The following is a 27,320-nucleotide window of genomic DNA, read 5'->3' as shown; positions in this document are numbered from 1 at the left end:
TAGGGCCTGATCAGAGCCTGGAGGTACTGAGGTGCCGTTCCCCTCACAGCTCCGTAGGCAAGCACCATGGTCTTGTAGCGGATGCGAGCTTCAACTGGAAGCCAGTGGAGAGAGCGGAGGAGCGGGGTGACGTGAGAGAACTTGGGAAGGTTGAACACCAGACGGGCTGCGGCGTTCTGGATGAGTTGTAGGGGTTTAATGGCACAGGCAGGGAGCCCAGCCAACAGCGAGTTGCAGTAATCCAGACGGGAGATGACAAGTGCCTGGATTAGGACCTGCGCCGCTTCCTGTGTGAGGCAGGGTCGTACTCTGCGGATGTTGTAGAGCATGAACCTACAGGAACGGGCCACCGCCTTGATGTTAGTTGAGAACGACAGGGTGTTGTCCAGGATCACGCCAAGGTTCTTAGCGCTCTGGGAGGAGGACACAATGGAGTTGTCAACCGTGATGGCGAGATCATGGAACGGGCAGTCCTTCCCCGGGAGGAAGAGCAGCTCCGTCTTGCCGAGGTTCAGCTTGAGGTGGTGATCCGTCATCCACACTGATATGTCTGCCAGACATGCAGAGATGCGATTCGCCACCTGGTCATCAGAAGGGGGAAAGGAGAAGATTAGTTGTGTGTCGTCTGCATAGCAATGATAGGAGAGACCATGTGAGGTTATGACAGAGCCAAGTGACTTGGTGTATAGCGAGAATAGGAGAGGGCCTAGAACAGAGCCCTGGGGGACACCAGTGGTGAGAGCACGTGGTGAGGAGACAGATTCTCGCCACGCCACCTGGTAGGAGCGACCTGTCAGGTAGGACGCAATCCAAGCGTGGGCCGCGCCGGAGATGCCCAACTCGGAGAGGGTGGAGAGGAGGATCTGATGGTTCACAGTATCGAAGGCAGCCGATAGGTCTAGAAGGATGAGAGCAGAGGAGAGAGAGTTAGCTTTAGCAGTGCGGAGCGCCTCCGTGATACAGAGAAGAGCAGTCTCAGTTGAATGACTAGTCTTGAAACCTGACTGATTTGGATCAAGAAGGTCATTCTGAGAGAGATAGCGGGAGAGCTGGCCAAGGACGGCACGTTCAAGAGTTTTGGAGAGAAAAGAAAGAAGGGATACTGGTCTGTAGTTGTTGACATCGGAGGGATCGAGTGTAGGTTTTTTCAGAAGGGGTGCAACTCTCGCTCTCTTGAAGACGGAGGGGACGTAGCCAGCGGTCAGGGATGAGTTGATGAGCGAGGTGAGGTAAGGGAGAAGGTCTCCGGAAATGGTCTGGAGAAGAGAGGAGGGGATAGGGTCAAGCGGGCAGGTTGTTGGGCGGCCGGCCGTCACAAGACGCGAGATTTCATCTGGAGAGAGAGGGGAGAAAGAGGTCAGAGCACAGGGTAGGGCAGTGTGAGCAGAACCAGCGGTGTCGTTTGACTTAGCAAACGAGGATCGGATGTCGTCGACCTTCTTTTCAAAATGGTTGACGAAGTCATCTGCAGAGAGGGAGGAGGGGGGAGGGGGAGGAGGATTCAGGAGGGAGGAGAAGGTGGCAAAGAGCTTCCTAGGGTTAGAGGCAGATGCTTGGAATTTAGAGTGGTAGAAAGTGGCTTTAGCAGCAGAGACAGAAGAGGAAAATGTAGAGAGGAGGGAGTGAAAGGATGCCAGGTCCGCAGGGAGGCGAGTTTTCCTCCATTTCCGCTCGGCTGCCCGGAGCCCTGTTCTGTGAGCTCGCAATGAGTCGTCGAGCCACGGAGCGGGAGGGGAGGACCGAGCCGGCCTGGAGGATAGGGGACATAGAGAATCAAAGGATGCAGAAAGGGAGGAGAGGAGGGTTGAGGAGGCAGAATCAGGAGATAGGTTGGAGAAGGTTTGAGCAGAGGGAAGAGATGATAGGATGGAAGAGGAGAGGGTAGCGGGGGAGAGAGAGCGAAGGTTGGGACGGCGCGATACCATCCGAGTAGGGGCAGTGTGGGAAGTGTTGGATGAGAGCGAGAGGGAAAAGGATACAAGGTAGTGGTCGGAGACTTGGAGGGGAGTTGCAATGAGGTTAGTGGAAGAACAGCATCTAGTAAAGATGAGGTCGAGCGTATTGCCTGCCTTGTGAGTAGGGGGGGAAGGTGAGAGGGTGAGGTCAAAAGAGGAGAGGAGTGGAAAGAAGGAGGCAGAGAGGAATGAGTCAAAGGTAGACGTGGGGAGGTTAAAGTCGCCCAGAACTGTGAGAGGTGAGCCGTCCTCAGGAAAGGAGCTTATCAAGGCATCAAGCTCATTGATGAACTCTCCGAGGGAACCTGGAGGGCGATAAATGATAAGGATGTTAAGCTTGAAAGGGCTGGTAACTGTGACAGCATGGAATTCAAAGGAGGCGATAGACAGATGGGTAAGGGGAGAAAGAGAGAATGACCACTTGGGAGAGATGAGGATCCCGGTGCCACCACCCCGCTGACCAGAAGCTCTCGGGGTGTGCGAGAACACGTGGGCGGACGAAGAGAGAGCAGTAGGAGTAGCAGTGTTATCTGTGGTGATCCATGTTTCCGTCAGTGCCAAGAAGTCGAGGGACTGGAGGGAGGCATAGGCTGAGGTGAACTCTGCCTTGTTGGCCGCAGATCGGCAGTTCCAGAGGCTACCGGACCTGGAACTCCACGTGGGTCGTGCGCGCTGGGACCACCAGATTAGGGTGGCCGCGGCCACGCGGTGTGGAGCGTTTGTATGGTCTGTGCAGAGAGGAGAGAACAGGGATAGACAGACACATAGTTGACAGGCTACAGAAGAGACTACGCTAATGCAAAGGAGATTGGAATGACAAGTGGACTACGCGTCTCGAATGTTCAGAAAGTTAAGCTTACGTAGCAAGAATCTTATTGACTAGAATGATTAAGATGATACAGTACTGCTGAAGTAGGCTAGCTGGCAGTGGCTGCGTTGTTGACTTTGTAGGCTAGCTGGCAGTGGCTGCGTTGTTGACACTACACTAATCAAGTCGTTCCGTTGAGTGTAATAGTTTCTACAGTGCTGCTATTCGGGGGCTAGCTGGCTAGCTAGCAGTGTTGATTACGTTACGTTGCGTTAAAAGAACGACAGTAGCTGGCTAGCTAACCTAGAAAATCGCTCTAGACTACACAATTATCTTTGATACAAAGACGGCTATGTAGCTAGCTGTGTAGCTAGCTACGATCAAACAAATCAAACCGTTGTACTGTAATGAAATGAAATGAAAATGTGATACTACCTGTGGAGCGAAGCGGAATGCGACCGGGTTGTTGAGTGCGGAAGTTCTATTCGGTAGACGTTGGCTAGCTGTTGGCTAGCTAGCAGTGTCTCCTATGTTAAGGACGACAAATAGCTGGCTAGCTAACCTCGGTAAATTAAGATAATCACTCTAAAACTACACACTCTAAACTACACAATTATCTTGGATACGAAGACAGCAAAGACAACTATGTAGCTAGCTAACACTACACTAATCAAGTCGTTCAGTTGAGTGTAATAGTTGCTACAGTGCTGCTATTCGGTAGACGGTGGACGTTTGCTAGCTGGCTAGCTGCTGGGCAGATAGCAGTGTAGACTGCGTTAGGACGACGTAATACGATAATTACGCAATTATTTTTGATACAAAGACGGCTATGTAGCTAGCTAAGAAGAAATTGCTAAGATTAGACAAATCAAACCGTTGTACTATAATGAAATGTAATGAAATGTAATGAAAAGTTATACTACCTGCGGACCAAAGCGCGAATGCGACCGCTCGCTCCAACCCGGAAGTCAATGTGCGTGTGTGTGTGTGTGTGTGTGCGTGTGTGTGTGTGTGTGTCGGACGTGAGTGTGTAATGAGAGAAAGCCCTCAGACATCAGAGCTAAACCTTCAGAGGCAGTGTGTGTGATGACTGTCAGGTTCTCACACTGCTGACAGCAGGGGAGGTGACACTCTGTCATAACAACGTGACCACTAAATCAATCACATCCACAGTTGAGACGCACTAGTTAAAAACCAGCCGACACATTTCATATCCCACTCCGAGAACAGCTTCTCAAACCGCTCCTCAACCCAGACCAAGACACAGCACAAAGAACATCTAGGGAGGATTATGTGAGGTAGCTTACAAACAGCCCAGTTCCACCTTTAGTTTGCGTCATCCTGGTTCAAGGTCTCCCACCCCACCCCAGGCAACACTATCAGCGCTATCTCCAGGGAGCCTCTCCCGGTGTTTCATCGGATTTCAGAGGCAGCTTTTGCTAAAAACGCCACCGCTAAAGAGAAGAGAGCTGCAGGCCAGCAGGCGATGCTGTAAAAGCCATGCTGTCATCTCCATCTCCCAGAGTGAACCAACGCTCTCCGGAAGAAAAGAACAGGAGGTGCTCTCTAATCCACACACACCGCGGCCACCACGCCTCACACAGCTACCAGTAATGGATTCATTAGGTTACTCTATAATTGTGGAGGAATAAAAAATGGAGAGTGGGAGTAAAAGGACGGAGGGAGGGAGAGGAGGGGCGTAGAGGGAGAGTAAATGGATTAATCACAGCTTGATGGAATGGTGGGATCAATGAGCTAACGAGTGCGCAAGTGTAGAGCGAACTGTAGCAGCCTCTAAAGGCTACGGCCCACTCACACCATGATAACGTTATGCTCTGCTGGCAACGTTTAATTAGGACAATCTCCACAGCAGCATGGTCACTCCAGAGGTGCCTGGCTATAGCTGTAGTCTGTGATTAAAGCCACAGTGTTGTCACCACCATGAAATTAAACTGAAACAGAGTGTAGGTGCTACGGAGAGACTGTCCGTTCTGCCCCATCCATTCTGCTGCAACAACTGCCCCAATGAACTGCTGCTAAAGAGACACTCATTCTCTCCCCTCCCTCTCCTCTTATCCCTCCTGTCCACCCTCTCTCTTTCTTTTCCCATCTCCCTCCCCTCCTCTCCCTCCCTCCCCTCTTCTCCCTCCCACCTCTCCTCTCCCTCTCCAGGTGCTCAGTAATGGCAACACCCTGCAGCTGAAGGCTGTCACCCAGGAGGATGCTGGGACGTATACCTGCAAGGCCATCGTCCCCCGCATCGGTGTGGCTGAGAGGGACGTCACGCTCACTGTCAACGGTAAGTCTCATATTAGTCTCAATAGTCTGAAAATAGAGCTAATTCAATACCACTTTCAACATTGTGTTTTTTGTTGACTTTTAGATGTAGAATATTAAAGATGCACGTTTGGTATTATCTATGCAGAATGTTTACTCAAGCATAATATGTGTCAACCATCTGACAATGCATCTGTGTTTAATATGTCTCAAAATCTCCCTCTTTCTCTCCCCCACGTCTCTCTCACACAAACACTTTCTCTCTCTCTCTCTCTCCAGGCCCACCTATCATTACAGCGGACGCCACACAGCACGCTGTCAAGCACTCCAAGGGCAAGCTAGAGTGCCTGGTGGGAAACAGCCCCCCGCCTGACAAGATTGTAAGTGAGCCTGTTGTCTTTTCCTGTCTTTCCTGTTTCAATGATGTGTGTGTATGTGTGTGTGTGTGTGTGTGTGCGTGCGTACATGTGCTCACGCACACAAGTGTGTGCACATTTAATACACACTGAATCCCCCATCTACACACACACACATCATCCCTTCATCACTCAATGGGGATGAGAGAGAGGGAGAGAGAACAGAAAGGTAACTAGAAAGGGGGCCGGCCCTCTTGCAGGCTGCAGCCAAACCGCACGGCTCAATTAGCGCTGCATCCATCAGGCCTCGGTGGGCTGACCCCGTCAGGTGACCCTGGGTGCGTGGGCAGCTCTGACAGAGGATAATTAGGGTCTGAGGGGGAGTGAGAGGCAGGCACCCCGTAGACCTTACCTAGCAGCAGGAGAGAAGCTTCAGCACCGACAGGAGCATCTTACATAGCCTCACAGGTCCGGCAGGGCTTAGAGGCTGACAGGGCTTACCTCCGGGGCAAGACGTAGGAGGCAATTTAGACCTACGGCCCTTAGCAATGTCAGCCAGGTGGATGGAGAGGGAGGAAAACAGAGAGAAGGAAAGAGAGAAGGAGGGAGGGTGGTTGGTTAGAGGGTACCTGTGATTGATCTAAGCATGGGAAGTAGTGGTTGAACTGAGCTCTGACAGCGCTGCTAGCCACTCACCTGTTGTTCATCTCCCATCTTTCTCACTAGGTGTGGACATTTGGAGACGTGACCCTCTCCTCGGGTTCCTCCGGTCGTTTCTCTGTCCAGACGGTGACCAGCGACCACGGGGTCCTGTCCTCCCTGGTCCTGTCTGAGACCCTGGCCCAGGACTTCCAGCTCCGCTACAACTGCACCGCATGGAACCGCTTCGGCACAGGCACCGCGCTGGTCACCCTCAAGGAGCAAGGTACGGGTAGGAACTGGACAGGGGTCCTTATTATCTATGATCAGAATGACCAATCTCACTAAGACGAGCACTGTGGAGAGACGGTGCTGGGAAGAGAGAGGGGTTAGATGAGGTCATAGCAGAACTCCAATTGAGTGCTTATCTTAATTATACTATTTTAATCAATATAATTCAATCAGCAGATGGTGGGCCTTAATGAATACATTGGGCCATATAACATAGATATCGATCGGGGACTAAAGTCAATTAGATCAGGGCACAGGTGTCCCGGGGCCGAGCCGCCGGCGGTCCCTTAGCTCCCTCTCTCTCTAAGTGTGTGAGAGCCGCCCTCTTCAAATTTACTTAAATGACAATATACTTACTCACACACACATACATGCACACACACACTCTGCACACTGGAGTTGGCGGAGGTAAGGAAGGAAGGCCTTTGTTGCAGTATACACCAAAAATAAGGTCCTCGCCAGCAATTTACATCAATGCAGCTCAGCCGGGGTCTCGGGAGAGTTGAGCGGTGCGCCGTATCTCTCTCCTGGAATCTCTAATTAGATTACTGTCTATTGCTTCATTGCATGTCAGGCCTTGTTACCCTTCTTCCAGAGAGATTAGACACAATAGCCGAGGCTGTGGGGACGCAGGGGGCTCTAAGTGTGTGTGTGTGTGTGTGTGTGTGTGTGTGTGTGTGTGTGTGTGTGTGTGCGTGCGTGCGTGCGTGCGTGCGTGCGTGCGTGCGTGCGTGCGTGTGCGTGCGTGAGTGTTTCTGAGGGACCATGAGGCTTACTGCAGATGAATTTATATAGGAGCAGGCGTTGGCAGAGATTAGTTGGGGGGGAATGAGTAGAGTGGCGTTAGAAGAGGAGAGGAGACTGGATCTGGTCCTGCCTCCTTCACTGTCTCTCTCTGATCAGTAGCAAGATCCTGAGACTTCTCTCTTTTCCTCTCTCTCTCCTCACAGAGGCCCTGCCCATGCTGATCATCATTGGGGCGGCGGTGGGCGGAGGGTGTGTCCTGCTCATCTGTGTCGTCACCCTGGTCTCTCTCTGCTGCAGGCACACCGGGAAAGGTGAGGTCGAAGGTCAGATATGGGCCATGCCGGGGTTGGGCTACATTCCATGTCAACTTACCCTATTCAAGGAAATGAATTGACAGTCAGTAAATGACTATTCACTCAATATTTTTCAATCAATGTGAACTGACTGAATTGAAATAGAATTGACCCAAGATCTTAGTGATGCATGGTTAGTTTAGACTTCATGAAAGGAGCACAATCAAATCCTTTTCTATAAAGGCAACAGGCATGAAAAGCAGTTTTAGAATCGTTTCTAAATCACCTGTCTCTTTTGAATCCTCACAGGTAAAAAGTGCACACGCCTCTCAAAGAGTGACATCAGAGTTCAGATTGTGCACAGTGACCACAATGCTACCCGTGGCAACGATGATGAGGAGGATGTCAAGGAGCCCATGGTAAATGCCTCCGTTCAATCACTTTCAGTAGGTTTTCAAGTACCTTTTCATCTTTATATAACAGATATATATAATGTATATTACTTTGATGATGTGATGATACACAGTACAGTCATTTTGTTGTGCTCATGTTCATTTGAGTCTAAGATGTTCCACCTTTGTAATTGTAGGGCCTGTTGTTTCCCCCTCAGGCCCCCAACAGCAGTGAGTCTCCTGGGACGTCCCGGACGGAACACAGCGACCTGCTGGAGGAGGATGAGGACGAGAGGTCCGACATCAAGGTAAAAACCGTAAGGAGAAACACTCACTTATACAATATACATGCATGGGAAAAATTGCAATCATTCGTTGAGCATTTGTTGCATATGCTGTTTTGCTGGGTGTTTTGAAAAAGTCTGAAATCTCTATATACACACTGTATCTTTAAAAGCGGTTGAACAACTTAACACCCTGTTGTTATTTCCTCTCCCCTCAGGACCCCACTAACGGCTACTACAACGTGCATGCTCACGAGGACCGGGTGATCCGCAGTGGTTTCTCAGATTACGTGCCCAACCCCCGTCCTGTCTACACGCCATCCCAGCTGCCGTCCCCCAGCCCGCTGTACGGCCAGCACACAGTGGTGGCAGCCACACAGCCCCGCATCTACGACTTCTCCCACCGCTACGCCACCACCACAGGGGCCCGCTCCACCTACGAGCAGCAGCAGGCAGCGGCAGCCCAGCCCGGAGCCATCTACCCCACCGACCCCGTCTACAGCGGCTCTGCCTACCTGCCCACCGCCGCCACATACGGACGAGCCTTCACCAGCTACGTCAAGCCCGCCTCCTACGAGAAGGTGGACGCATACGATCAATCGGACCAGGCCAGCAAGGTGTCTAGCTCCTCCCGTTTCTCATATGCATCATCGCAGGTCTCCTCCCAGCAGTCCGACTACGGACGGCCGTCACAACGCATGCAGACTCACGTCTGATTGGACAGCGGAACAGGGGGTGGAGCGCGGAGGGCCATGTAAAGGGGAAGCATTGGTCATCTCTATAGGAAGTGTGGCCAGACTAACATGAGGAGAGAGGACTGGATGGCTGGTCCTTCTCCTGGACACGTTTTGGAAGGAGATGTAGGTGACAGGGATTGCCTTCCTTATTTGTTATTCAGTTGTCATTCTGGGATTGAATGGTCCCAATGGAGTTCCAATGGAGTCATTCCCCATCAATAAATCATCTACTACAGTGTCTGCTACTTCAGAGATGAGCCTGCTATTCTGTCATGGCACTGGTTTTGTTTTACCAGTGAGGGGATGGGAGGAAGGCAAACTGGAAATCACCAGACAGGAGCATCTCATGACTTTGGGTGGCCTAAACTAACTGGATTCTGGAGCCTAGCTAACATTTCTCAAAAAGAACAGACTGCTCAGACAAATAGAACTTGTAACAGACTATGAACAAATAAAAAATACAGATATCTTCATTTAAAAAAAGAGTCAACACATTGTGGTCATTTGGTGTTTGTCGGCATGTGAAAGGAGTTGTAAGCACATTCGTGTCTCTCTATCCATTTAAAGAAGCCTGAGCTCCACAGTGGCAGACATAAACCGTTTGGCATAACAATACGTTTGGCTTGGGTGTGGGTTATTTGGGAGTGAAAGCAGAGTGAGGTATGGAGAGAATGTGTATCCTGGCCTTTACCTAATAGATAGACAGCCTCTGCGTTATTGTTCTACCCTGGAGGACAATAAAAGGAAATTGAAAAACCCAAAGATGGTGAGCTACAGTATATAGCAGTGTATTGAAAGAGTTAGGGATAGAGATGAATTCCTCTGGGTACTGTATTACTTCTGTGTTTGCCAGATTGTTAAATGGAGACTATTTCCAGAACAATCAAAGAATGTGGTTTGTAAAATGGTGGCAATCTTGAACTTGAATAAGCTCAAGGTGCAGTCTCAACAGACTAAGATGGGTTCTACTTGTGAAACTGTCCCTCTTCAGACACCATCCACACTCCAGTCTTTATGACACAATCAAGTAGCTTCAATATGTTTACAAAAACACAGTACTACCCTGAAATACTGACTAGATCAACTGTTCAAATGGGTGAAGAAGCCCCATTCTTTCTCTGTTGCATGCAGATGATGTGTCTAGTGAAACTCTTCAGCATTTCTTTTCCATGTCCATTATGCTTGTTTGAGAGACTGCTTACTGCACCTGGCTCAGTTGCATTCCGATTCTGGACACTACTGGAACCCTGTACTGCCATTTTGGGTCGAGAGCCGCGCTACTGGTCAGTCGGCCCAATTGGAGAACAAATGTCACTAAGTGAACCAAGTGATTTAAAACAAAAATCATCGCTCGTCTTTATTTTTATATTTTATATAAGCCTTAATGTACAGCTTGTAAGCTGCTTTACTGTAAAGTATCTTTATATTATATATACATAAATCTATATCTTGATTGATTTTATTTGGGTCCACAATTTTTCTCTTTCTGTTCCGTTGTTCATCAATCACTGAATGCAGAAAGATGAACAATGCTTTTTGGGAACACAACTAATTGCCATTTGTTGGTTTGGTTCATTTAGTTTTTTTAATAATGTATTAAGGATTTTATTTGCTAAAAATGAGCTATTGTTGCTTGTAACTTTGTATACATATTTATATTTAAATAAAACCATTTCAGATAAAGACCAGCATGGTTTGAGTACTGTACTGTACGTTGGCACGGTGAGGAGATGCAGTGAGTATGCTGTGTGTGTATGTCATGGGGGAACAGGTACAAACAAAGCTGCTTATGTACCGAAGTTGATGAATACATAAATTAGCAGCGCTGTCTATGTTGATTCTCCTATTCCCGTGGTGGAGTGTAGCTTTTAATGAAGACAGATGTGATTGTAGATCTCCTACTGTCTGTGTATCCACCTCCCTACACCCACACGCCCAGCTCCCCTGGTAACAGGATATTGCTGTGACAAAGCTAGGTATAATGTGACAATATCAGCTTGTCTTGTCACCTCGGTCTCGTTACATCTCGTCTCCAGGTAGACATGCTAGTCACGGCAGGGAGGCGATGAGTGCTATGAGAGATCCACATTCATTACAGGCTGCCGTGTAAAGGGACATGGCCCCACAATAGACTCATAATACTTACTATACAATAGCTATTATAGAGACACGAGTCAGTCAATGACAAATGGAGGTAATTGACATGCAGAAGATTCAGGTAAAGTATGTTTATTGTGTAGGATTCATAAATCTTTTATATAAAAACGAGGCATACAAACACAATTGAACAGTAGAAAAGGAATGTGTCCACAATCCAATATAAATGTTACCTTTATTTAACTACACACAGTAACAGCTCACATTTATTATTTATAAAGTCACTTTTGGCCCCTTCAACCCATGTTCTGAAAAATAGACCTTTATACACTTCATATTACCCAGCATTATGCCAATGTTAGGGACCAGAGAAAAAAATAGCCCAACATTATCTTCAACCTATAACAATTAAAATATTTTCAGCACTTCTAACATTTACAAACAATGGAGATCTTTAGGTTTTCAAGTCACAGTAAATGTACAAATACAAACACAAGCCAAAATAGAGTGAAAGAAAACCAATGAAGAATCTGAACAGTTAAAAGCAGGACCAAGATTGTCCAATAAAAAGTCCACTGTTTGAGAGGGGTGAGAAGAACTCATTGTGTTGCTCCGTGCAAACAGCTAAACCCAATTGATTTCCTTGAGCTGCCGTGCGTAGGGGAGTGAAGACCCGCATCACCCTCAGCTCAACTGGCAAATGGAGACCGTTTTAGCTAGCCTGTATATGGAGTTCTCCTAGAATACTAATGTGAGGGAAATGGCCGCAGCATCTCCTCCCACCTGCCTTCCATCTTTGAGGACATGTATTTCCATTGTTAGAGCGATCACTCGGATATCTTGTCAGTGGCTCCAGAAAGTATTCATACCCCTTGACATTTTCCACATTTTGTTGTATTACATTCTGAATTTAAAATGTATTAAATTGAGATTGTGTCACTAGCCTACACACAATATCCCATAATAAAGTGGGATTATGTTTTTAGAAATGAAAAGGTGAAATTTCGATAGCCAATAAGTATTCAAACCTTTTGTTATAGCAAACCTCAATGTTCACAAATAAAAATGTGTTTAAGTCACAAATTGCATGGATTCACTCTGTGTGCAATAATAGAGTTTAACATGATATTTGAATGACTACCTCATCTCTGTACCCCACACATACAAACAATTGTAACCTCAGTCGAGCAGTGAATTTTAAATAAAAATTCAACCACAAAGACCAGGGAGGTTTTCCAATGCCTCGCAGAGGGGCACCTATTGGGTAGATGAGTAAAACATTATTTTTTTTAAAGCAGACATTGAATATCCCTTTGAGCATGGTGACGTTAGTCATTACACTTTGGATGGTGTATCAATACCCCCAGTCACTACAAAGATACAGGCGTCCTTCCTAACTCAGTTGCCAGAGAGGAAGGAAACAGCTCAGGAATTTCACCATGAGGCCAATGGTGACTTTAAAACATTTACAGAGTTTAATGGCTGTGATAGTTTTCTCCTGAGGATGGATCACCAACATTGTAGTTAGTCCACACTACTAACCTAAATGACAGACTGAAAAGAAGAAAGCCTGTACAGAATACAAATATTGGAAAACATGCATCCTGTTTGCAATAAGGCACCAATGTAAAACTTCAAAAAAATGGCAAAGAAATGAAATGTATATCCTGAATACAAAGAGTTATGTTTGGCACAAATCCAACACTGGGTAACACTTCATATTTTCAAGCATCGTGGTGACTGCATCATGTTATGGGTATGCTCGTGTAACAGTTTAGCTTCCATCCCTCTCCTCGCCCCTACCTGGGCTCGAACCAGGGACCCTCTGCACACATTGACAACAGCCACCCTCGAAGCATCGTTAACCATCACTCCACAAAAGCCGCAGCCCTTGCAAAGCAAGTGGAACAACTACTTCAAGGTCTCAGAGCGAGTGACGTCACTGATTGAAACGCTATTAGTGAGCACCTTGCTAACAAGCTAGCCATTTCACATTGGTTACACTCGTCATTGGCTAGGGAGTTTTTCTGGGGGGGAAAAAACAAAATGGAATAGAGCTAAGCACAATCAAAATCCTAGAGGAAAACCTGCTTTAGTCTGCTTTCCAACAGACACTGGGAGACAAATTCACCTTTCAGCAGGACAATAACCTAAAACACAAGGCCAAATATACACTGGAGTTGCTTACCAAGATGACATTGAATATTCCTAAGTGGCTTAGTGACAGTTTCAAATTAAAATTAGCTTGAAAACCTATGGCAAGACTTGAAAATGGTTGTCTAGTAATGATTAACAACCAACTTGACAGAGCTTGAAGAATTTTGAAAAGAATATTGTGCAAATATTGTACAATCCAGGTATGGAAAACTCATAGGGACTTACCAAGAAAGACTCGCAGCTGTAATCTCTGCCGAAGGTGATTATAACATGAATTTACTCAGGGGTGTGAATACATATGTAAATTATATATTTCTGTACAAACATTTCTAAAAATAGGTTTTCACTTTGTCATTATGGGGTATTGTGTGTAGATGGGTGATTTTTGTTTATATTTAATCAATTTGTAATTCAGGCTGTAACAAAATGTGAAATAAATCAAGGGGTATGAATTGATTCTGAAGGCACTGCAATAGACAATCTTTGTTAGAACTCAAGATTCCATGCATCTCTGCATTACTAATATCACACTCACTTATAAAACATTCCATGTTCTTGTCAAGGCACTTTAAGTGAAAATTGGCAGGTGAAAACAGCTGGTAAAGAAATACATTGTAAAAAAAACTATACTCTAAAATATATCTTTCTTTTATATCTATTCTATTTCTGATTCCCTCAGTTCATTTGGCATGTCGGTCTGCCCAACAGAAGATGTGATCTCACATCATAGCAATGGGGGAGACTTGGCAAATACCACCAAAAACAAAGTGTGTCCTCAAAATATACATCTTCCATTATTTACACTGGGAGAATATTAATCAAACCAGTGGAACATGACATGATTGATGGAGGTGCAGGAGTCTTGCTGCTTCTCGGAGCCTTTGAGAACCAGGGTTGCATCAGTACAGCATAAAAACATTAAAAAACCTAATCCCAAACCCATTTGAAATCATTCGTCTGAGCAGTAGCTAGCCCCATGCAGGCCCTCAGTGGGTGTCGGAGGCTGGTTGAGGCTGGCTAGATGGATGGATAGCTCTGGTCATCATGGGGGGACTCGTCCTCAATCAGACGCAATGTTCCATATTCCTTATTTTTTGTCTTGTCCTGTCAGACCCTCAAACTGTCTACCCTCTGTCCCTCTGTCCCCCCCCCATTTCCCCATGTCCCCTCATCATCAAAGCCCTGTGTTCTTGCGGATCCAATCTCTCAGCTTGGTGACGCGCGAGTAGACGCCGGGCTTGTTCCGACGAGCGCAGCCCTCGCCCCAGCTCACGATGCCTGCCTGGAACCACATCCCACTTTCTTCGAAGCACACCAGGGGACCCCCCGAGTCTCCCTAAACAGAGGACAGAGACATTACATTCGGCACAAAGGAAATTTGTTTAAGTGTGTTTTAAGTTGCAGGTGTATGCCACATGTTTCTGTTTATAATTGCATGTGTTTGTATTGTGTGTGTGTGTGTGTGTGTGTGGTGATAATGTAGCCTGCCGTGCGTATCCCTCCCACCTGACAGGCGTCGACTCCTCCGGACAGGAAGCCGGAGCAAAGCATCCTGGATGTGACCTGACCCTCGGTGACCACGTTACACACCGTGTCGTTAATGATCTTCACCTCCGCCTTCTGCAGCAGCCGTGCTATGGCACCTGACCGCCACCAGAAAGAGAGGACACGTGGTTACAACTAGCAGGAGACAACATTCATGTCCACTAGCTACAACCCAGGTGCTAATGAGTTGGCTTTGTGTTGGCTAATGGACAGGAGATCCCTCAAGAGAAAGAGGCAGAACGACGGAGAAGGTCTGGTATGAAATATGGATGTGGAGGAAGGTTTAATGGAAGAGAGGGATGACAGAAAAAAAGTTGTAGGGAACAAGAGGAATGACATGAGAGATGAGGAAAATATCAGGATGGAAGATGAGGGAGAAGCATTGGGAACGGGGTGACAGAAGACAGGGACGTCATGAGAGATGAAGAGAAAGAGGGATGTCATGAACGGGAGAGGTGAGGGTTGAGAATGAATGGGGAGGATGTGAGGGAAGAGGGACGTCAGGAGGAGAGAGGGATGAAGGGAAGAGAAGGATGCCATAGCGATGAAGGGAAAGACGCCATGATGGGAGACAGATAAGGAGAGAGGGATGACATGAGAGGGATGAAGAGAGGGAGAGAAAGAGAGCACGAGGAATGTCAAGATGAGGGACGAGAAGCATGCCAGGATGAAAGAGATGTATATAATCATAGAGGAGTTGTATAACACACCTGACTGAGTCAAATACTATGCCAAACGATTAGTATGTGAGGTGCGCTGATTCGGCACTTTCTTGGACTATTCCACTGTCTCTTCGCTCCATTCCTATCAAATGAAATCAAGTGCAGCTCGAGCATATGGAAATACTTGACCTAATGCACAGTATTTGACCCAAGTCTGCCGTCTGAGAACAGTAGTGCTGGTCTAAATGACCCTTCATACCAAATCCAGCACAGCTCAACTATCTTGAAAGTATTCAACATGCATATTCAAAATGTATGACCTAGGGATGGGCATGAGTAATCGAGTAATCGAACGGATGTCAAAAATCGATCTTTAATCAGAGAATGGCGGTAGAGTGCATCTCCCATGTACACTCTCCCGCCAATTCGTGCTCAATCATTGTTTTTATGGGGTGAATTGTTTGTCAAAGTTTATGAATTCCCCGCTATATCGCCAAAGTATCACCAGCAGTAAATGTAGGCTACCATTAATCATTGCCATTTCCCCATTAATCTAGAATGTTTGGTTACGGTCATTTCTGTTAATTCAATGTATTAATACGACATACTATTCTCATTCTTGTAGTGGAGACATTGTTTGGAGAGCTCACAAACTACACGGTGATAATGAAGTGGTGGTTTATTTCATTAGTTTTATATCAACACTTCTGATTTCTTTGTCTTGTCAGTATTGCTTGAGTGCGCACAGATGTAGACTACCTGGGCTGAGTTTAAACCCTTTCACATGTTTAATTCGAAAGTCAAGTGTTTTTTTTTCTTCAAGAGTGATCAGGGTTGTGCAACTATATCTTTCACAGAAAATACATTTGTGAAACACATTCATCAGGAAATAGCTTCATTTTCATCAGATGACAACCGAAGTGCAACGCTATTTGGCCAGCAGCCACACAATTAAATGGGCAAGATCTTTTTTTTGCAAAAACGATGCATTGCCATCATATTTCTAGTGTTTAGCCAGCTACATTTCTTAATCTAATGTTTTGTTTGAAGTTAAATCTTGCATTTTACCAGAGAAAAGTAGCTACAAATCAGTCAGAGTGCTGTCTGCTGATAGAATGCCAGTTGGTGAATTCTCAGAGTGAAGAAGCGCAACTGAAGCACATAGTAATTTCTGCTCGGCATCAGACTATAAGAATCATTTTAGATCTGCATTTAGAAAACGCAGTAAGATTATTTCCTTATGCACTTGATTTATCTTTTACATTGTGCCACTGCTAGGCGAAGCTGGGAGTGACCCCGCCAAAACCGAGCAGCTCATGATGGTTTCAATGAATGATTCTCAAATGGCACTTGTTTTTTTATTCACTGAATATACTAGGAAATATGGGGCAATTTAGCAATTAGAACATGTTATCTGTAAAGGTTATGATAAATTAGGGATTTTTGCACGCTGTTGGCATATAGATAAATGCGCACATATTTTTCTGTAGTGTATTCTAATATACTTTATTTTATTTGAGTACTCCAGTACAAAAAAGAATGATGTTTGTACTCGAACAGGAAAAACATTTCAAATGGCCATCCCTAGTATGACCCAGTTCTGTAGCATAAAATAGAAGTAAATGTATGTTAACTTTGACCCCATGCACTAAATCAATTGGAACATTAGCATTTGAAATGATTCAACATATGTATTGTATATGACCTAGGTCTATAAAACAATAGTGTAACTATATGACCCCCCACCTCCTTCGCGGAGCGTGCCCCAGCCTGTAACCCAACAGGACATGCCAGCAGGGAAGAGGTGGGAGCGTGCGGGTAGGCAGATGGGGTGGATGGTGTTGGTGAACTCCAGCGGCTGGCTCAGCTCCAGCAGGGCGATGTCGTAGTCATAAGTCATATGGTTGTAGTCTGGGTGGGTGATAATGGTCTTCACCAAGCTTCTCTGAACAGTATCCTGCTTATACTGGTCCTGCATGCCACTGTACGTCTGCCAGTTGGAGGCCACGTGGTTTCTAGAGGAGGAGATGAGGAGAGAGGGCACCATTATTCAGTTATTCTGCTGACCTCTCTGCCTTTGAAATTTCACTTGAAAGTGTTTTTTTACAAAGTACAGGAGTAGATATAATTGATTGTGGGTATGTTAACCAGCCTACAGGGCCAAGGGCTGGCAGTCTTATCTGAAAGGGGCCAGTGTGGTGGCAGGCTTTTGCTCCGGCCAAAGCAGGAACACACCTGATTCAAATAAGGAACTAATTAGTCTTTAATAAAGACTCAATTGATTGAATCAGCCGTGTAATATTGAGTCTAAGATTGCCTACTGCTGCTATAGGATATGGGCTTGAGCTACTCCTATAGAGCTTCTCCACAGAATAAGAGAATGTTGTCTGTAAACAGAAAGGAAGCCGTTTCTCTTCCAAGCTGACTGTGTGATTGTGAGGGGAACCAATGCTAGCAGCAGAGCTCTGTAAATCTCTGTACTGTTCATGAAACCACTGCAGTGCACAGCTACATCATCTCCTACAGTGGCTGGCTCTAAATGGAAAAGACCACATCCATCCCAACACAGCGGTGCTGGATCACATTCTAGTGCAGGGCTAGTGCTCCACCTACTGGGAGCCCAGATAATTACACACATTAGTATATACACTATAAAGCTGCTTTGATGCAAATGTGGCCCTGAAGCATCTCTCTAAACAGTATAATCAGGGAGTAATTTCTCAGTCCTTGTGCTGTGGATCAAAACTCTCCTGTGTTGTGTAAAGCACCGTTTACCCATCATACTCACGTCTCTTAGGGCTCTGTTCAATCCGCATCGAGGAAATTCAGCTTTACAGCGTGATTGCCTTTACATTTCAATGTTCCCACTTTAGTGGAGAACACATTCATGGTAAACGCTGCACATGTTGGCTCAATACCTTTACATTTCTATTGTGGAACCTGGAACTCTTCAGCTTTACAGATTGAAGAGCCCTTAGTATTAAATGAACGAACAGGTTCCCTAAAACGATGTCCTCTGGAATAATGAATAATAATAATAATAATAACGAGAATGGGGCACCAACAAACTAAGTTAACTCAGTGAAGTAGATGAAAGACAGCAGAGTGGCCATAAACTACCCCCGGGCGTGGGAAAGAAGGACAAAAAAAAGATGTTTGAAAGCAGAGTAGAGGGAGGTGGGAGATGGAGGCTTCAGAAGCAGAGATGGGATGATCTATCTGTGAATCAGAAACCAGAAGAGGTGTGAAGGGTGCCATGTACACATGCAGGGCTGGAGATCTTGAAAGAAGAAGTCAAGGAGAGAAGCTTCAGTAGAGTAGAGAAGCCATAAACTCCCCACAGGCATGATGGGATAGACAGACCCAAAAAAAGAGGCATAGAGAACAAAAGCGAGGCGGAGGGAGGGATGAAGGGAGGACATTTGAAACAATAGGAAGGACAATCTGCAGAGACGCAGGAGGAACAGAGAAGAAGGGAGAAAGGAGGAGCAGGGAGAGCAGTGTTGTGTATGTGGACCTCACTCAGGGCTGATGGTCTTGAAGCAGTGGGCGGCAGACAGGAGCCAGCGGTTGGAGATGATTGACGCGCCACACACATGCCCACGGGTCTGGAAGTGCAGGCTCACCTGCCAGGGCCACTCCCCCAGCTGCGCATTCTCCCCGCCCACAATACGGTTAAGCTTGTATGGCCGGACGCCACAGTCTGTTGGGAAGTATGGCGGAATGGAGGAGAGGAATACGAGCATTAATGAACAGAGAGAAAAGAAGGAGAAAATAACTTCAACTTGACACCGTAGCCTTGGAGCTGAACCGCGCGGCTCATTAGAATTATAATAAGGTACCGATATATTAGCTTATCAAAAAAAACACTGCCAGGCCCCGAGGCTTGTAGGAAAGGAAAAACACAAAAATATTCACACAGACGTCAATAGTTCTCCAAAGAATCAAATAAATAAAAAAGTGCTGGATGGAGGCCCTCCGGCTTGTTTGGTGTTCTGTAGACAAGCAGCCAGTCATACGTTATCCCAGCCCCACTACTCTGCTGTCCTGTAGCTCACTGTTAGGAGTGACAATGATGAGTTTACAACTGGTTTCATGTGGTAGTCGATGTTTTTGCATCAAACAGGAGTTCTAAAACTACATGCTAACTCATGGATGTTTTTACAAAGACAGAGAGAGATGCCCAGAGAATAGGAAGCGAGTGAAGACGTAAATGAGAGGAGGAATGAAAGAGCTTGCTGCTGGGTTGTCTTGTCTTACCGCAGCCTTCCTCGTCTGATTCGTCGGTGCAGTCTTTGACCCGGTCACACTCAGCGTTCACCTTGTTCACACACGCCTCGTTCTTACACTTAAAGCTGAAGTCAGAGCAGATACCAGGAGCTGCACAGAGAGAGAGAGGTGGATAAAAACTTTTTTTTTTTAAAGTCAAAACCCATCAAGAGATCATAAGAAAACACATTTCTGATTTTTTTTTTTATTCAATTTTTCATAAACCTATTTCAGTGTTAGGCCAGGTTTGATGAAAAAGACACTCCAATCAGTTAGGCATTAGAATGCAGTGCACCATACACAGTGATGGTGCTGTGGTTTACATTGATTGGCTGTATTGATTGAGACGGTCTAGTCTAACATCCCACTTTATCCACAAAACTGAGATTGAAAAGGAGTGACAGGGTTTTCATGTAAGGAGAGGTGTGTGCAGTAGCATAAACATAGCTAATGTATGTCAACAGAGAGGTGTGTCCTGTCACGTAATGGGTGAGGAGTCTGGTGTGTGTTGACTTACAGACGGTACAGGAAGCCTCGTCACTCCCGTCCACACAGTCCGTCTTAGTGTCACACACCACATCCTGAGGCAAACAGGTCCCGTCACCACACCTCCACTCATTCTTAGCACAGCCTGGGGGGGAGGAAGGGAAAGAGATTTACTGATGTGGCCAGACTGGACTCTTGTTCTCCCTCCATCCCTCCCCCGCTCTGTGCTTTGAAAGGCTGAATGCATTATACATGTTTAAGAGTCTTGACGGAGGCTGAGCAAATTGGGCAAGGCTTCCAACAAGCCACATTACTGATAAAGTAATGACCACACACAGCTGAGCTAGGAGCCAGTGTCCATCGATTAGCGCCTTTAATGTTAGCACAATTAGCATGGCATTAGCGGGCCGTATAGCCTGCAGACTGGCATTACATAGATAGAGGGGGTCTGGCCGACTAGGAGGCTACTCACTGCAGTGCTTCTCATCACTCTCGTCACCGCAGTCATTGACACGGTCACACACCCAGTACTTGGGCTTGCACATCCCGTTGTCACAGGCAAACTGGTCCTTTTCACATTCTGAAAATAGCAAGAGGAAATGTCTAGTGTGTCAGAGGCTTCTATTACACAGACATGCACACACACATGAATGTGAGGGGAGTGGGAAGTATGTGAAGGGGGGTAAGAGGGAGTGAGGGGAAGAGAGAGGGTTGAGGCGCAGTGAGGAAGGGAGGGAGGGTTGAGGGGAAGTGAGGAAGGGAGGATTGAGGTGCAGTGAGGGAGGGAGGGAAGAAGGGGAGTGAGGGAGGGAGGGTTGAGGGAAGAAGGGGAGTGAGGGAGGGAGGATTGAGGGAAAGGTGAGGCCAAGCGAGGCCAGAGTCTACTTACTGCAGTTCATTTCATCACTCATGTCCCCACAGTCGTTCCAGCCATCACAATGCAGCTCCTTCTTGATACAGAACCCAGAGCCACAGGCAAACTGGTTGGGGCAAGCTGCACACAGTAACAGAACAGAGGGAATGAGGAAGGAAGGAGGGAGACGGGGGGGAGGAGGCGAATGAGAGTGAGGGAGGAGAGAGAAAGATGGAGAGCGAGTGACAGAAGGAGTGTGAGGGAATCACAGTGTATATCCGGTCTATCCGTCTTGTTGCCATCTGCTCATCCCTATTGATCAAAGCAATTAGAAATCCATTATGGCCCAAACTCTGAGAGATAAGCACCACAGAGGGTGGAGGGGACTGAGACGGAGACTAGAAGTACTCCTGACTGATAAAACAGACAATAAACACGCTCCCATGGTGATTGGTGGACCTGTGATGTCAGAGCTGCAGTCTGTAAACCTCCATCATTGAACCGTCTGACTGAGTGTCAGTCAGCGTGCCACTGGGTTTGGGGCACTAGTTCAGTTGTTATAGTGACGATTACTCTGTCATATAGCAACTTTCACTTCAATAGCACCACCACTCCCATATCAGTTGCCATGGACAGTAAGAGGGGTTTGAAAACAGTACCATAAAATGGTTGCACATTCATAGGACGTTTCATACAATCCAGAGTCATATATAAACACCAGAGAGAAACTACTCACGGTTGGAAGGATCGTATGTGTTGTACTGAGCCTGGAAGCCTTTGTCTGTGAAGGACTCGTCAGAGTGGAACATCACAACCAGAGAGCTGGTGGTACTGGTAAGGGCCAGAGAAGACATCTCCCCACAGTATCTAACACAAAGCACACAACGTTTCTTTGAGTGGAAATACTGACATTGTATGTCAATGGGATGTCATGGTTTAAAGCAGAGAACACATTTCCTTTATCCTGTGATAATCAATAAAGTCATACTGTTCTATAGAGCTCCAGTAAGTAGAGGACAATTCTTACTTGGTGCCCATGACCTCTATGTAGTCTTTGTGACACACCCTGACGTCCACTCTCGGCTCCTTCATACGGAACATGGTGAACTTGACACGTACCTGCTTCCCTGCAGGGACCTGAGACAGGGTTGTGTTCATGTGAGTCTTAAGAGTTGGAAAATGCCACCACTCCGCCCCTTTGCCCTGCTCCTTGGAGGTATGCACTTGTTCCTTCCTCCTCATAGATTCTAAATAAATGGTGCAGGAAATATGGTGGGAAGTCTCTCGAGCCTGCTTACACCAATTCAATGATTTGAAATCCACAAGGGGAACGGGACCAAGTGGGAGGTGTAGGGAATTGGAACTTAACCTAGAGTAACTGTGGAAGAACACCTAGCCCACATCCTCCCCCCAGACCCACAACCTTAAAGGCTGCTGCTGCAGCAATAGGACAGATGAAGATGGAAGAGGTACTGAACAGCCTGGCTGACATTCTGCAGCCTCAGCATTCCCCTCATACAGAGCTATGGATGGTGCAGGAAAGAGGGGACTAGAGAGGGACCAGAGAGTGAGGGGGTAAATAGAGAGGTAGCAGAGAGAGGGGGTAACAGAAGGGGCTATGATGCAGGATCACCAACCTCGATGGTCCACTTGCAGTCCAGGGCTGGGGGATAGAAGCTGGGGTAATGGGGAGAGCTGAAGTTCCCCTGAGCATCACTCAGGACTCCTCCACAACTTTTGGCTAAAATGGCAACAGTTGGGTCATTAGAGTGTTCATCATGTTAACTTAGTAAAATATGGACTGTTTGACTGGCATTGTCGTTGTACATCTTGGTAAGGGGATGACTGTGTGATGTTAGCTTACATGTTGTTAGGGGGATGATTGAGTACTCTGCACTGAAGCCGGGCCTCTGGACAGCGCTGTCAGTAACAAGGTTGATGAGCATGATGTTACTGGACGACACCACCTCCAGGGGATTGCTGGGAGGCCTCTGACCACACTTGCTGTAGGAGGAGATTCATACAGGAAATGGAGACGTCAGCCAATGACAGGGCAACACTGATCAAGGTGTGGGACTTCAATTCATACAGTGACAGAATGTGGTGCAGGCGTGAAAGGCATAAACCATCAGTATACCATCTACACTGTGTTGTTAGAGTGACATAGTACACTTAATACAACACATGAATCAGAAACCCAAATAAGCCCATTAAATACACGTGAAATGTCTAAATAACTGATGAGCACCCACACATCAAAAAGCATTAAATCAACTATTAAAGGGAAGAAGAATAGCCCTGCCCGCTCAGACACACACAGCATTTCAAAGTCAAACAGGTATTTTAGCGAAACGTTCCTGCAGCGTGGGCCGGCGGCCGGAGCCACAGAAGTGTGAATGACGCTGCAAGAGCAGCACTACATCTACCTGCAGCAACGTAATGCCATTAGAAACGATTGTATTAAGGCTCTCAAACCTGGTGTCACCTTGGATAAATCTGATAGGCTGAGCAGCAATATAAAAATATTATGCAGCGCCTGGCTACCCGCATTTGTTTGGCGAAGGGTCTGGAACTTGAAATTGCCTGCAGTGTAGCCCCCACTGATTTGCACTCAGGTTGCCACAGTGGGGGGGAAGAGAGAGAAAGAGAGAGACGCAAAAAGAGTCCACAGACAACCAACCACAATTACACACAGCAGCATGGCTGCTGGGTGGCACCCCTGGTAGATTGGAAAAGAGAGGTCCTTCTGAGCCAACTCAATCTCACTGAAGGTCCCCAATGTTAACAATGAAAGACGACGTGCTGGGCTAAATGCACCAGGATCCCAACAAGTGACTAAAATCACCAATGATGTGACAGGAATGAAGTCCACAGTATTCGCTACACTTCCAAAATGACCGTATTCCCACTGGGGACCTTAGCCAAATACAAAGTGATGTTCCGGTCCCTCTTGGGAATCCTGGAAAACTACATGACACACTTTTACTTTCTTTCCTCATTAAGTAAGCATATGTTGGTACTGGTAGTATGCATGTCTTGGTTGGACCCTAAATTAATAAAAGGTTGTAAACAAGTGGGATACACTGACTGTACAAAACTTTATGAACACATTCCTAATATTGAGTTTTACCGCCCACTTTTGCCCTTAGATGTTGGGCCATGTTGGCTACAATGCTTCCCACAGTTGCGTCAAGTTGACTGGATGTTCTTTGGATGGTGGCCCATTCTTGATACACACAGGAAACTGTTGAATGTGAAAAATCCAGCAGCGTTGCAGTTCTTGACACAGTCAAACCCGGTGCGCCTGGCACCAACTACAATACCCCGTTCAAAAGCACTTACATTTTTTGTCTTGTCCATTCACACACACACAATCCATGTTTCACTTGGCTTAAAAATCATTAACCTGTCTCCTCCCTTCATCTACACTGATTGGAGTAGTTTAACAGGTGACATCAATAAGTGATCATAGGTTTCACCTCTATGTCATGGAAAGAGCAGGTGTTCCTAATGTTTTGTATACTCAGTATGTTTCTTGGTAGGATGAAGAATATATTATTTCTTGTGCTGAAAGAAAGCAAGTTTGAAGTTGACTTTCTGCTTCCTTTGTTAACATAGCGTTATCGATTGGTAACAAACCCGCATTCTCGCAGCACAACAACCTATCAATTACACCTAGCCTAGACACCAGGTAACCACCTCCGATTGAACAAAGACAATATGTCTCACACAAATTTGCAATCTTACAATTTAATTCACTTGTCTGTGTATCACTGCTGATATTAAGATGGAGTTTGTCACAGATTTCCTTGGGCTGTGGAGAATAGTGGCATTATGACAGACACTGGCCTGATTCAGCCTCTCTCATCACTATCCCTGTACTAGAGTCTTTGGGTCCATGAAAAGCACTAATAAAAATCTATGCATTATTCATATTATTTATTTATCATCACAGTAGTGGTTGTGAGAGCACTCACTGAGTGATGGCCTGGGACTCATCCGGGCTGAGGGAGTCGTAGATGGACACAAAATCATCAGAGCAGTCGTCCTCTATGTGAAAGTGGGAGAAGCGGACTGAGATGGCGTTCTGTTCCGGGGCTCTGATCTGCCACTGGCAGCGGGACTGGGCCGGGTACTGATCTGGGAAGCCTGGAGACTGGAAGCTCTGAACTAAGGTGCCAGCCTCCAACCGGAAGAAACACTCGTAATCTGACGGTCAGGAAATGAACAGCATAACAGATTACATTAGTAGATGTACAGACATATAAATACAGTAGCCTAACAAGGCTGTGGGTTTTCCCTGGTCAGCTCACATGCTAAGGAAAAACTTTGACTCGCTAGTCCCAAAAGTGCAAATGCCAAGGCAGATAACATAGTGGGAAAAAAAGATTAGAGCTGTGTTGTATGGCATCAATCAAAATGTCATATCATGCTGTGGAGAAATGTACACATCTTATACCATGTCTACTACACTGTTCATCATCCAGTGTCATCTGTTGATGCAATGTCTACTATCAACTCTCATCTGAAATGAAATGGAACATGCGCAAAATAGTTTGAGGATTACGCCTCAACACAGAGGGTAAAAAAAGACGAGTGAAATAGGCCAACATCCATTTTTATTCAGTAGGCCACTCATGTACTATATAGCCAGGGCTCTCATTCTCTTCATGAACGGAGCAGCAGCAGCATTATGTATCAAGCGGGGCAGGCATTCTCACAGACTGGCAGCAGCGGGGTGAACAACTAGCGGGTGGAAAATTACAGCGAAATGTGATTGAAACGGGAGACAGTGGGTTTACTCACCGGCTCTGGGTTTCCTGGCCATCCTGGGGTCTGTGCCTGGAGAGAAAGGGGGGGAGGAGAAGGGGGGCGAGGGAGAGAGACAGAAGAGTGGTGGAGTAAGAGGGGGAGGGAGAAGAGAGAAAAGGAGAGATGAAGGAGGAGAGGGAAAAGGGAAATGAGAGTTAAGGAGGGAGGAAGGGGGTTAAGAAAGTGTTACCAAAACTGAGAAGCTGATAGAGTGATGCATGGGCGTATAATATTGGACTGTTGTTTAACGTCCCCTCACCCCGCGGAGCCCAGGGATACATCTCTGTCTGACAGCCACATCAAATCATATAAACAGAAATCATTTTAAAGAGAGCAAAACCACTAAGTAATATAAGGTGACCTATTTGCAATGCAATGTGAAGTAGACAGAAGCTAGAATAATGATAATGGCTAGAGCCAGGCAGGCAGAGAGCTAGAGGGCAGTCCAGGGGCCAACTACTGTAATGTAATTAGAAGACCCAAACTACATAAAGTGTCCAATCTCTGATACAATAGAAAACAGAGTGGCGTCCCTTATACCTCCACGTTATCTTATTAGGGCATGTCAGAGACATCTAGCTGGCATAGAACAGCCATTAATGCAGAAATCAGATCAGATATGAATGCTTATGGAAGATGACAGAGAGGGGGCTTGCTTCAGACAATACATTTCTCTTCATTAAACACGACTCTTTAGTTGAGGGGAGGCCAACCATCCTTCTGGAGAGCTACTGGGTGTGCAGGCTTTTGATCCAACTCTGTTACCCCTCATTCAGCTGATCAAGGTCCTGGTGACCAATTCTGTTACCCCTCATTCAGCTGATCAAGGTCCTGGTGAGCAGCCAATTAGTAGAATGATAGGTGTTGGATTTGGGTTGAAGTGGAAGCTTGCAGGACTCAGGGTAACTCTCCAGGAGGAGGGTTGGTCACTGCTTGCTTAGTTTAAACCCTAAGCCCCTAGATAAACCCCCCCTAGAGACTACACCCCCTGGTTTGGTCTTGACTGGGTTGTACTAACTACTAACTCACGTGAGGCAGTGACTTGGCTGATGCGGAGGCTCTGGCCGGAGCGTTTGCCCTGCTCCCTGATGCCATTCCACAGTACCTCCAGGACCCGCTCCTCAGAGAACTCTGGCAGCATCTCCAGGTCCGTTGCCGGGATGTCAAACTGGGTCCAGTAGTAGGCCAGCACCCCCTCACTGGAGAGAGAGAGAGAGGGATCACTCAGTCATGCACTTCAACGTTTCTATAGTGCAGGTTTGACTAAACCTCTCCTCAGGTACAGCTGATGTTTTGAGTTGCTGCAATGGACGTTCCATTGTCCAAATTACACTTATCCAATAAGCATTTTCAAAGATTCATATTATGTAATAAAAAAAGTGATCACATGACTAGCTTTATGGCCAACTGTACATTACCAGCATGCAGAAACTCCACATCCCAGAATGCTCTCCTACCTGAAGGCCGTCACCACAGATGTGGTGTAGTACTTGGAGAGGAACTCAACTTGTTTGTAGTTGATCTTAAGCTGGTGAAAAAAGACAAACATAAAAATTAGCATTCACTAGGTTACCTGACAACCCATTTGCTGTTACCTTGGCGAAGATAGGGAGCCGTGACCTCAGAGTTCAGCTGAATCCTCCATATAAGGTTTAATTGA

The 27,320-nt window shown here is 46.4% G+C and overlaps 2 protein-coding genes across 18 annotated transcripts in view; one reads left to right on the top strand and one right to left on the bottom strand.

Annotated features, from left to right (window-relative positions):
• The window catches only part of LOC139563946 (kin of IRRE-like protein 3), a 58,058-nt gene extending 47,596 nt beyond the window's left edge, over nucleotides 1-10,462 (top strand). Inside the window, exons 9-15 of one of the 17 annotated variants that reach the window (XM_071383002.1) lie at nucleotides 4,936-5,062; nucleotides 5,320-5,420; nucleotides 6,123-6,327; nucleotides 7,277-7,396; nucleotides 7,676-7,812; nucleotides 7,956-8,075; nucleotides 8,261-10,462. In XM_071383002.1, coding sequence (XP_071239103.1) covers nucleotides 4,936-5,062; nucleotides 5,320-5,420; nucleotides 6,123-6,327; nucleotides 7,277-7,396; nucleotides 7,676-7,812; nucleotides 7,956-8,075; nucleotides 8,261-8,758 — 1,308 coding nt within the window. In that variant the 3' untranslated portion in view covers nucleotides 8,759-10,462. The remainder of the gene's footprint in view (nucleotides 1-4,935; nucleotides 5,063-5,319; nucleotides 5,421-6,122; nucleotides 6,328-7,276; nucleotides 7,397-7,675; nucleotides 7,813-7,955; nucleotides 8,076-8,260) is intronic. The other 16 variants (XM_071383005.1, XM_071383010.1, XM_071383008.1 and 13 more) reach the window with 16 other exon arrangements.
• Nucleotides 10,463-10,992: 530 nt separating this feature from the next.
• The window catches only part of LOC139563945 (suppressor of tumorigenicity 14 protein homolog), a 36,475-nt gene continuing 20,147 nt past the window's right edge, over nucleotides 10,993-27,320 (bottom strand). The window contains exons 4-19 of the mRNA XM_071383001.1: nucleotides 27,118-27,188; nucleotides 26,690-26,859; nucleotides 25,655-25,690; nucleotides 24,826-25,057; nucleotides 22,713-22,852; nucleotides 22,486-22,589; nucleotides 21,876-21,985; nucleotides 21,585-21,715; nucleotides 20,885-20,989; nucleotides 20,468-20,575; nucleotides 20,027-20,140; nucleotides 19,501-19,620; nucleotides 18,763-18,943; nucleotides 16,987-17,255; nucleotides 14,540-14,676; nucleotides 10,993-14,369 (exon numbers count right to left, since the gene is read on the bottom strand). Coding sequence (XP_071239102.1) covers nucleotides 14,208-14,369; nucleotides 14,540-14,676; nucleotides 16,987-17,255; nucleotides 18,763-18,943; nucleotides 19,501-19,620; nucleotides 20,027-20,140; nucleotides 20,468-20,575; nucleotides 20,885-20,989; nucleotides 21,585-21,715; nucleotides 21,876-21,985; nucleotides 22,486-22,589; nucleotides 22,713-22,852; nucleotides 24,826-25,057; nucleotides 25,655-25,690; nucleotides 26,690-26,859; nucleotides 27,118-27,188 — 2,190 coding nt within the window. The 3' untranslated portion in view covers nucleotides 10,993-14,207. The remainder of the gene's footprint in view (nucleotides 14,370-14,539; nucleotides 14,677-16,986; nucleotides 17,256-18,762; nucleotides 18,944-19,500; nucleotides 19,621-20,026; nucleotides 20,141-20,467; nucleotides 20,576-20,884; nucleotides 20,990-21,584; nucleotides 21,716-21,875; nucleotides 21,986-22,485; nucleotides 22,590-22,712; nucleotides 22,853-24,825; nucleotides 25,058-25,654; nucleotides 25,691-26,689; nucleotides 26,860-27,117; nucleotides 27,189-27,320) is intronic.

The sequence above is a fragment of the Salvelinus alpinus genome, chromosome 35, assembly GCF_045679555.1.
Source record: "Salvelinus alpinus chromosome 35, SLU_Salpinus.1, whole genome shotgun sequence".
NCBI lineage: Eukaryota > Metazoa > Chordata > Actinopteri > Salmoniformes > Salmonidae > Salvelinus > Salvelinus alpinus.
Note: the sequence above shows the minus strand (reverse complement) of the source record. Positions and strands in the feature narration are given on the sequence as shown.